The following is a 10,912-nucleotide window of genomic DNA, read 5'->3' as shown; positions in this document are numbered from 1 at the left end:
CCCATTTCCTCACTCATTGCATTAGGGCTATTTACCTACAGTCATCTCTCGATGAATGTCGGCATCAAATATGTTTCTTGTACCTAACCGAAAAACTTATCACTGACCTCATCTGGTACATGGATCTGGTACATGGAATCACCCTGATTCAATAATTTTAAAAACAGCGAAAACATATAGGGAAGCGTACGTACACGTCAACTACAGAGCTGTAAATTGTGTCATTCTGTTCACAAGTGATGTCAGTAGGCCTAAGTAGCAAGGAGCCTCATTCTGTCGTCGTACATACAAACTTTGAATCCATACGCAATGACGGCCCTTACTTGAAAAACGATCCTCATATCAGCCAATATAAGTCAAGTATAACAATAGTAGTTTATGCAACGATTGCATAAATATAGCCTTAATGACACGAGTAAATATTTAAGGTACCAGCCTTCTACAAGTATCTTTTTAAGACTATTTACTTACGCAAGTTGTGTACACTACTTTACCTATGACCATTTTATAATTACTTTTTATAACTCACAACTCATAACTTCTAAGAGAGGTTATGTTTTCATTTGTAACCTCTCATTACCACTGACAGTGATGCAATGACTCATTGTAGCAACCACTAATTGCACCTATCATTAACAATTAAATTGGTAAACAGCTGAGTTGAAGTTTCAAGCATTACAATTTTACATCTTTTCTCTCAATCCTTGAACCTCATTGGTCTGTTACTTGAGTTGTTATGTTAAACAATGCTGTTAACTTATGCGGTACTTTCGTGTTACAGGGAACATTCATTAATATCGATGATTTTCTCGATGTATCGGTATTTTTGTTTTCCTTTACGATTCATTACAAATTGACAACTGATCTTGTCCAGGCTAAAATATAGTCTATTATATTATAGATTAAGAAATGAAACTGTTCTAAGCTAACCTAACGTAACTAACCAGTCTGTTTCATAACAGAAAAGGCAAGTGGAGAATATTAAACAACATTTTTAAATGTTATAGCAAGTTTGGTTAGTTTTGTTAGGTTAGTTTAGAACAGTTTCAATTAAATATTTTTTTTATTATCGTTTGTTGATACTGAACAATATTTATTTATCGTAGTTGTCAGCTGATATGTTTCAATTCGTTAATATTAATATATCGAGAAAAAGTCATCGATGATAATGAATGTTCCCTTTAACAGGAAAGTACCACTTATGCATATAAATAATGCTGTTTCGAATCATCTGAACTGTAACGGCTAGTTAAAAAACGGTCGTAGGTAAGTTAAAGTCTATTTTTTTATGGCCAAAGGCATTTTGTACTGAGATAAGTTAGTATGCTAAAATTTTGAAATCTAATGTTCCACATTAAAGCCTACCCTAGGCGTACATCAAATCTGGCGTTGCCTAGTCTGATTTTTTCTAGCAGCTTGTAAAATAAATTTAAAAGTCACATAGGCCTACAAAGGTAAGTTAGAAAGTTATTTAGCCAAAGAATTAACTTAGGCCTAAACCAGTTTTTTTTACTGTTGTTTTAAATGTACCTGAGTTAGCTTAGACCTACACAGACCTGTCTAGCCTAATAGGCCTAAGTTAGGTAGGTTAAATATTTACATCCGACCCAATCGTATTTAACTTATCAGTTACAGTAGATTCCCTCTTATCCGGACACCTTTTAACCGGACATCGGTTTAACCGGATTACAATCGGCAGAAACGACATCTCTTTAACTGGACAATTTTGATCAGCACATTGGTTTTTAACCGGACTAGATCGGCAGGAAGTGGGCGGTACTGAAACGACTGTTCTCGTGGGAATGATTTGAGACCAGTGATCACGTGTCTAAAAACAATGCTCTCCTAAATTTATTTCAAATATCACAGTAAACGGTCCATTTTAGCAAGTTTTTGGGGACGTCGGTTTAACCGGAAAAACCGTTAAGTTATCCGGATTGGCCTCGGTCCCGAGGAGTCCGGACAACAGGGAGTCTAAGTTACTGTATTGATAAAAACATTGTGTTTAGGTTAACTTAGGCCTATATTAGTTTGTTTGATTAGCGATTGAATGGATAGGCCTAGCCTAGGCCCACTTTTATTGTTTGATAATCTGATGTAGTCCGATATATCAAAGTTTCACCAATAGGCATGCCTTGAAACCCCATAGGTTAGGCATAAATTAATTAAGAGAACCCTACGCCTAGGTCAGTATGGATTGATTAAAGGTGACTGTTTTCAAAGCTAGGCTAGGCCTATCATTTTTATTTACAATGCTAGGTTAAACAACATTTTTAAAGAATATAGGCCTATGCTTGGGTTGTGAAATCATATACATTACTAAATACCGATTTGTATAGGTTTAATATGCTTAAATAACGCTTAGTATTATAGGCTTAGGTTAATGTTGCCAGGAAAGCCTAAGTAAGAAATATTTGAGGTTACAATCACCGATTCAGATTAAAGACTTTTGAGTTAGTAAGTAAATAATACAAATACTGGATAAGTTACTTACTGATATTAAGTTTCGATTTCCTAGTATATCAACTCGGTACAGCCACAGGTACCAAAAACACACAGTTAAGTTAACTTTTATGTTAGTTGACTTTCATCTCTAGTAGAGTTAAACAGCCAGTTAGTTTAAAAACCGGAATAGGAAATGGCTATTTCTGATTTCTATTTGTTTCGGTTCTCTATATTCTTCCACGGAGTAGTACAAATGAAATAAGAGAAACGGTAACAGTATATATATAATGTATTCATATAATCATGCAAACGAATAAATGGCAGTTAATATTGATAACATTACGATATTATGATACAGTGCTTATGAAATTGTTAAATATTTACACGAGTATCCTAGCTATGCCATATTTTATGTATTAAAACCAGACTGTTGCATGTCTACATTTAAAACAGATATGAATTGTTGTTACTGTAAGCCCATGGAAAATTGGACATTGTATATTTTTTGGACGTAACCAATGAGTATAATATGCTTTTTGGTCAAATAAATGAGCTATTCAGCTACAGTCCATTTTTACTTTCTCCCCCTATACATAGTATATGAAGAAAGTATTGTTTTCGTCAACATTTTCCATTTTGAGTTTTGAGTGGATATATCCGTTTTGGGTCCTCCTGAACAAAAAAGTGCTTTTCAAAGAAATGTCAGTCTGTGTCTGTATGTGTGGATGTGTACATAGCTATAAAGACCACACCTGTAGTCCGAATTTGATGAAATTTGGAATGTATGTATTAATCCATGGTAACTCCAGGCGTTTTTTTGTTTTTTTCGAAATTTTGATTTTTAACACTGCTGATTTTTAATTTTGGCATAAAACCCAAAATCAGATTTTCCCGAAAATGGCCCAAACGATTTTGATAACAAATTTAGTATGTTATAGTCCTTTAAATTCTGAACAAAATGCTAGAAATCCCATTTCCGTAAAATAAATTCAAAAGTTATTGTAATTTATGGTATTTTCCGTTTAAAAGCCCCATAAAATAACAAAAATCGGGTTTTAGGAAAAAAGCCAGTTTATTAAAATAAATCTGTTTATAGTCTTCATAATTCTAAACAAAATAGTGCAACCCCCCCATTGCTGTAACAATTACGATTCAAAAGTTATTGTATAGCTTATGTTCTCATAAAATAACAAAAAATCGGATTTTAGAAAAAAACCCGGTTTTTATTAAAATAAAAAATGTTATGGCCCTTATAATTCTAAACAAAATAGCGCAACACTCCATTGCTGTAACAATTACGGCTCAAAAGTTATTATTTGCATCTTTTGTGATTCTTCTTATAAAATAGCACCTAGTTACTCCCACCGCTTACCCATGATAAAGGTTGTTGACAAGCTTATGGGAGAAAGTATGTGTCAATTTGCTGATACAGTTTATTTAAAAACTAGAGGCGATCGAGATGTGGTGGACTGATGGTCGGTGGACTTCTTTGTTTGTTGTGTTGAGTGATCTAGTTCATGTTCTTTCATATTAACTTTTCAAATATTTTGAGGGTTTATTTTGAAAAATAATAATTAAATATTGATGGAGCGGACAACAACTTTGCATTGAAAATAGAATATTTCTTCTTATTCCTCGTTTGTGGGCCTTGGGGTACAAGTTTATTCAGCGAACGGCCCTTACTTAAAAAAAAAACACCTTCTTACATTATAATATCCTTTGTAAAATGTATGTGCACTAATTAATCGTAAACAGTATAGTTCCAGTAGTTACATCTACCACCTCATTGTGTTAATGGCTGGTCAGCATCCACTGCTTGCGCAGATGGTCCCTTACAGCCACCCTGATGATGAGTCAGACACCAAGGAACTGTTGAACCTGGTGGGAAGAATTCGAGGAGGAAAACTAATCATGTCAAACTTGAGTGCTACTGAGCCACATAGAAGCACAGTATCCAGTAGCATAGTGACCTAGGGACATGGAAGTGCAATATAGAACTTATTTGTTGCCCCCAGAATGTGTAATTTGAAGATTATTTGAAATTTTGAAAAATTTTCCTGGGGCTTTGGTGAAAGTTTCCCATCTGGTAATTTCCTGACTGCTACTTTTGCGCAAACTTCATGTCATGAATGACTTCCCCTCCCCTTTTTGGGTCCCAAACCCACTAGTAGTCCCCCCCCCCCACCATTGATAAGGTTTTAGAACCGCCACCGGTCATTCCCCTATGCAGCAATAAGTTGAGAATTGTAGAAGAAGAGGTGTTTCATCACCAGCCAGCAAGTGCCATTATCACTAGTTTTTCTGTTAATTTGATAGAAACATAATATAGTTTATTGGTAGGATGACAGGCCCATTCCCTCCTCAGTATTGAGATACTTTTATGAAGGTTGCACTTCTCGGCTCTTGTTGTGTGGATAAGTTCTTTTGATTTGCCTCGTATTCATTTAATTTGTTTAAATGAATCAGTTCAACAATAAATCCTTGGAAAAAAAACCCATTTTTTTGGTAAAGAAACCTCTTTTAGTTTGCTGAAAAAATGTTATAAAATACAGTGTTATTGTTTGTAAATTTCATTAAGTGATTTATTATAATGTTACAATCACAATGGTTTAGGTAAAAATTTAAGTTCTTATTTATAGATTAAAATATTTACATAGAATGCAAATATGCTTTAGGCTGATTACACACTGATATCACAGGCATAAACACATTAGACACTTGTCTCATGAAATTGAAAGAGACATATACATGTCTTATATCTTTTGCATTATGAGACATTTCTCCTACAATAATGTAGTCAATCGAGTACAAAATATCTCCAGAAGACAAGAAATTGTTGTTAATTGCCAATAGTGTAGGTTTTTAAGCGTGGTTGGCCCATTTTCTAATGCAAGGCGGAGACATCAAGGTGACAACCAAAACTCAACATTTGATCCAAAGATCACAAAATGTGTCGTGAGTATTTTAAAGCAAAACTTAGCAATGGTAAATTAACCACTTGAAACGTGCTTTGTAAACGGATGAATAACCTCTTTGCTCGGGGGATGAGTGTAAGCATGCATGCTCCAGGCCTGATGTCGTTCGACATAACTCACCAAACGGTTTCATGCGACACACGACTGATGAACTTAATATGATGTCTCGGACATGTGTTGCAAGAAGTGTGTAAATTCTGATTTTATAACATATGGGCTTCACATGTGACATGCCTTAGACACAAAAGATATTGTAAACATAATTTCTACGACACGAGTGTTTAATCAGAGAGCTTGTAATACTGAAAATGTGATTTTGACAGCAGGGGAGCGAGTTGGGCTAGTAGTGGTAGAGCGCGGGACTTCGGTCTATGAGATGAGGTTACGGGTGCAATTCCGGTGCGTCCAAAGGGCAGCCTTTCCACCAAGCGTGTGCCTCCTCATTGGCCCACCAGATAGCACTGTTTCAGGTAATGATCATGACTAAAAAAATGTGGCATTTAGTTGGTAATAAATGTTGTACATGAACTCTAACTAGTAATTTTTAAATTTTAGAAGTATTTATTTCATCCAATAAACGATTATTTTTACTAGAGAGTGGTTTATGTATAAAATGTAGCAAAGAGAATTGTCAGAACGTAAAAATTTATACAGGGCATCTATTTTAACGTGCAACTCAAATTAAAAGTACTGTAAGATCAATTGTAATGAGAAAAATCTTAAAGAGTTAGAATAATACGTTGAAAGTAAATCATTGGTAATATGCAAAGAAATATTTAAACTATCCAGGTGCGTTGCAGTACCTAATAAAAACAATTATTGACATATACACAGTGCTTTATTTGTAAAAAAATAGGTGCCGGAACTGTAACCTCTTTAATGTGATTTGTACCTTTTTATGCTAATATTTTTATCTCTCCGAGAGAGAGGTGCCGGAACTCCGTTCAACCCCCACCCCCAAATCAACTGTTCCCCCATAAATCGAGCACTGCATATACAATTAAAGTAGCAACACAGACAATAGACCATATATGTCTATGTATATTTGTTATTTGGTTCTTTAGTCTGTGGTAGTAATAAAGCACATCTGAGCACCCTGAAATAATTATTATATTTTGTAGAAGTGACATTTTTCGGACATGAGTCCGTTTTTAAACTTCAATTAACAGTAAATACTTAACCTTTGTTTACAGCTCATGACATCTAAAAAAGCTGGCACTTGCCGATCGCTACTAGTATCTAGTTTAAAAACATTATGTCCCGTCATGCAGGTTGCATCAACTGTCCTCGCGACCCGTTATGAAGGCGCTCAAGTACATAATACAAGGGGAGTCAACCCCGTGAGCCAGCGGAAACGTTTGCAGTCCTGTCTTTTCCCTACCTCCACCAATTATCAATTATCAATTATTTGAGAAGGGTACGCCTCTATGTGCATATTTTAACCCAAATATGAGTGAAGGACGAGTGTAGGATAAGTGGATCTTGTAGTCTTGTTAGTGACATCCTCCTCCCGCCTACACTGCCCGCGCTAGGCCAAGTAGTGCCAGCTTAGATGTCACGAGCTGTACACAGTTTGTTTTTTGAAAATATGATTTACATTATACAGTTAATTTATAAAATTAGACAGGATTTGAAAATTTGGTTGGTTACTGATTATATGGCTGTTTAACATATGATTTGGATTTTTTTAGGTTTCCTTCATATATGAAATATTTTTCAGTTGAATCCATTCGGTTTTATGAACATCTAAATAATGACATATACAAATTTAAGGAAATCGAATCCAAATTTAAAGGAAACTGAACTCTCTTTTAAGTGAAAATCAGATCAGGCAAATGGAAAATCGCTTAGTCTGCAGGTTAGCTGCAACAGGGGTATTTTTTTTTTACTACGGATTCAGTTTCCTTAAAAATCATTCAAGATTAATTGGAGAAGAACCATTGTTGTGTCTTATTTACAATAAATTCCCAGTAATACTAAATAAACCTGATGCACAATAATGTAACAACGCATATCATCTGATCGGCAATGAAGTAAAGTAAACAGGGATTCTAAAATATAAGAGGTTGTTTTGTCTGTAAAATGTGTCTCACAGTACTTTTAATTTGGGTTCTATGTTAAAAGAACACTATGTATATAACTCTATTTATATAACTAACCCTCAATCATATTACATAGTACACAGTTACGTTTGGGGAAGTTTAGTGATTTCATATGCAGAACTTGTGATCTGAAACAAAATAATAAGATTAGTTATTACGATTATGTTCCTTTATGTTATTATGGATTATGTTGTTATGGAGCTACTTCATTGTTGATCTTTGTATTTGATTTGACTTTGAACTGTAAAGTAGGTGTACCCAAGGCCCCACTAGAATAACAGGCCATGCTGCAGGATCCATGACGTCACACTAGTGGATAGATTCCATCATTGATAAATTCATTGCCATTGCCATTCCCATATGTTTTAGGTAAATAAGCAAGTTGGCTCTTTGTAAGATTTTAATGGTATGAGTTTAGTACAACTATCCACCACTGCGATGTAGTGTTGCGCTGTCTGTGCTGCAGCATGGCCTGTTTTTCTAGTGGGGCCTTGGAGTACCATAATGAAGTCCTCCTAAAATATGGTACAAAAAGTTGAGATATCATTATACACTTACCTATTATAGTGTTTATGCACCTTTTACACACAATGTAAAGTGTCATGAATGTAAATAGTGATTACTTTTTATCACTATAAAATTAAAATTAAACTTAGAGAACTATTTCTGTTTAAAAGAAATTATTTCATAAAATTTGTTTATCAGTTTGTAAAAACAGGTTATCTATTATAGGAAATGCAAATGTAATTCGAATTTCGAAACAGCCTCTCACATACCTTAGGTATGACACTTGAATTCTCTTGCCTATTCGATTCCGTTTGTTGGGGCGGCGTCCAGTGTAAAGCTTTCAAAGTCTGCTGTCGAACCAACTCTAGTATTTTATCATATTTCTGAAATACAAAAAAATTCATATTCAGCAATTAATTAACCATAGGTTTGTTACATGTTATATTATATTTATAAAACCTGATATGCACATAAACTACCTCAAAAGGAGTGTTCATAGCAGTCGGTGCAAGTCTCGGCAGATCACCAAACACGTTAAGTTCCTCTACGTGGAATACTCGCCATTCTGGAGACGGTTGACGTAGAATGAGCCGCATCCCAACCACCTTACGCCATTTCAACATGCTCTAACACATCACATCAAACTGAGTTACTTAAGCAGGTATTGAAGATTTATTTTTAAATCTTTTGATTCGCTAATGTTATATTTTAAATATTTAATTTATACAAAAATGGTAATATATTACAAAATTTACTTTAACTTAGTTTGAGTGCAAACACTAACATAATTTAAATAAATATTTGAACATGTTTCCAAGATTCTGAGGATGCTAAATTGAAAAAAAAAAACCATACAGAAGTCATATTCTGGGCATAAGTTTATTCATGTGAAAACTTAGGTGATAGCTCATTTATATATATATATTACAGATTTTCTGAAATGGGACGTAATAAATTGAAATACTCACCTGAAAAGTAATAAAATTTACTAGGCGTACTAAATACTCTTTATGAATTTAAAAATATCCATATTGCAGAATCAATATTTTTATTTACCGTACCGGTACTTCGATTCGGTTTATGCTTCGGAGACTTTGTGAAGAGCCCTTTAAAAATGACTGTGACAATGGATTGTTGTAGATTAGTAAATAGTGTGTTGATTAACCTAATGGGTTTAAATGCTGAAGCTGAGTAATCAACCCTTATGGTAGAAAGAAGTTTTATATAATGAACTGCCAGCTGTACAATGTTCATTTCAAATTATTTTTACCTCGGTTGCTGCAACTGATATTGCATCTTGACTACCATTTTCATGATGAGGAGACATCATCAGCACTTTCTTTGTGATTGCAACTTTCCATCCAGTTTCTTTAGGATTTGCTGTAGGTCCATCATACCGGACCAAAACACTTATCCATGCTGTGTAGTAGTTCCTAAAAACCAACTCTCCAATCTGAAAAAATTAGATTTATATTTTAATAGCTAGTAAAGATAACTTTTTTTGTTTACTAATGCCTTAGAATGCTTGGGCTTTTCTGTAGTAGACTTTGGGCTCTAAAAACAACTTAATTTAACTAAAATCAAAATATGGTTTGATCAGCATTCAAAGGTAGCCAAACAAATTCAAAATTCAACTTAATATTACTAAACTGACTGAGAAACCAGAGCCGACCTTAGACAAATGCGAAAGGTGCAGGGCTCGCACATCGTGCAAAATACCAAAAAACTGTGAAAAGTCCTTAAATTTTAGTCATCAATGAAGAAACAGAAAAAAAGGGGAGGAAAAATACTGATACTTATACATTGATATTTTTGTTAGTAATAGCTCGTAATATTGTTGGTATACTACGTTTTTGGTAGTAAAGGGCCCTGTACTGAATGTTTGCACTGGGTTGCGCACCACCTAAGGCCGACTCTGCTGCGTACTGTATGGACTACATTAAAAAGCCAGTATTCCACAGAATGATAACACTTGAATGCAGCATTAATGAAGCTAACATAGCTTCCTTTCAGCAACATTGATGGATTAAAAAGTATTGAATTGGATTAAAAAACAAACATAAATTTAAAATAATTGAATTCCCAATATACTGTATATTAATATAAAATATCTGTTCTAAATAGTATTTAGAATTTTCCATTGCTTTAATTATTCAAACAATTTAAGTACTATAATGTAACTTATTAGAGAACTGAATATTTGGATATTTTTCATTCTGACTGAGTTGGAGTTTGAATTTGATTGCATATGCTTACCTGAGAGGGTCGATTAAAATTAATATCCAGTATAGAACAGCCGGGAAGAGCGACTTGTTCCTCGTCTAGTATAAGAGACACAGGTCCTTTCACACTAAACTCCACTGTTTGTCTCCCAAACATTTCTTTAAGAGGAACAATTACTTTATTGATTTAATGTTTTCTTATGCTGTTGGAAAAGAAGTAGGTAACATTCAATATAGGTGACAATAGAGTGGGCCTGGGTGGCTGGTGCCCCACCCCCATAAACACTAAATTATTAAACTATTTGGGTAATCCTGAACTTATACTATTTATGTTAAATTGAATTTACCAATTAATTAATTAATTGAATTTATTTGGTTTTATTTATTGATTTTACCTATTTACCAAAATTAGGCTATTATAAGCACTTTTTTTCTATGGCAATTTTGGGGGTAACGCCTATTTCACCCTGAAAATCGAGAAAAGTGATAAGTATAAATCAGCGATTTTAAGGCGCTTGAAAATTCTTTACTTTTAATGGTACCTGTTTTCCTTATTATACTGTATAGGCAATTTCAAACACTTTTTGCCTCTTGTACTTTTTCCACATACACGTATTTCACACCGATAAACGGGTTTTAAAATCATGAAAAGCGTTATAAA

At 34.2% G+C, this 10,912-nt stretch overlaps 1 protein-coding gene across 1 annotated transcript; it reads right to left on the bottom strand.

Moving 5' to 3' along the window:
• Positions 1-7,580: 7,580 nt before the first annotated feature.
• LOC128997733 (nicolin-1-like) lies at positions 7,581-10,424 on the bottom strand. Its single transcript, XM_054423383.1, has 5 exons — positions 10,286-10,424; positions 9,300-9,482; positions 8,509-8,655; positions 8,299-8,412; positions 7,581-7,650 (listed from the first exon to the last, which is right to left on the bottom strand). Exons 1-5 carry the CDS (start codon positions 10,406-10,408, stop codon positions 7,606-7,608), a joined length of 612 nt encoding a protein of 203 aa, XP_054279358.1. The 5' UTR covers positions 10,409-10,424; the 3' UTR covers positions 7,581-7,605.
• Positions 10,425-10,912: the final 488 nt, after the last annotated feature.

This window comes from Macrosteles quadrilineatus, unplaced genomic scaffold (genome assembly GCF_028750875.1).
Source record: "Macrosteles quadrilineatus isolate MER2022 unplaced genomic scaffold, UCM_ALF_1.0 Scaffold_7__1_contigs__length_78375512, whole genome shotgun sequence".
Lineage (NCBI taxonomy): Eukaryota > Metazoa > Arthropoda > Insecta > Hemiptera > Cicadellidae > Macrosteles > Macrosteles quadrilineatus.
This window is presented reverse-complemented; position numbering and strand designations above follow the sequence as displayed.

Coding starts and splice junctions, on each gene's coding strand:
- LOC128997733 (XM_054423383.1), bottom strand. CDS start 10,408: ATGTTTGGGAGACAAACAGTGGAGTTTAGTGTGAAAGGACCTGTGTCT. Junction 8,656..9,299: donor TATCAGTTGCAGCAACCGAG/GTAAAAATAATT, acceptor GTGATGTGTTAG/AGCATGTTGAAATGGCGTAA. Junction 7,651..8,298: donor ATTCAAGTGTCATACCTAAG/GTATGTGAGAGG, acceptor ATTTTGTTTCAG/ATCACAAGTTCTGCATATGA.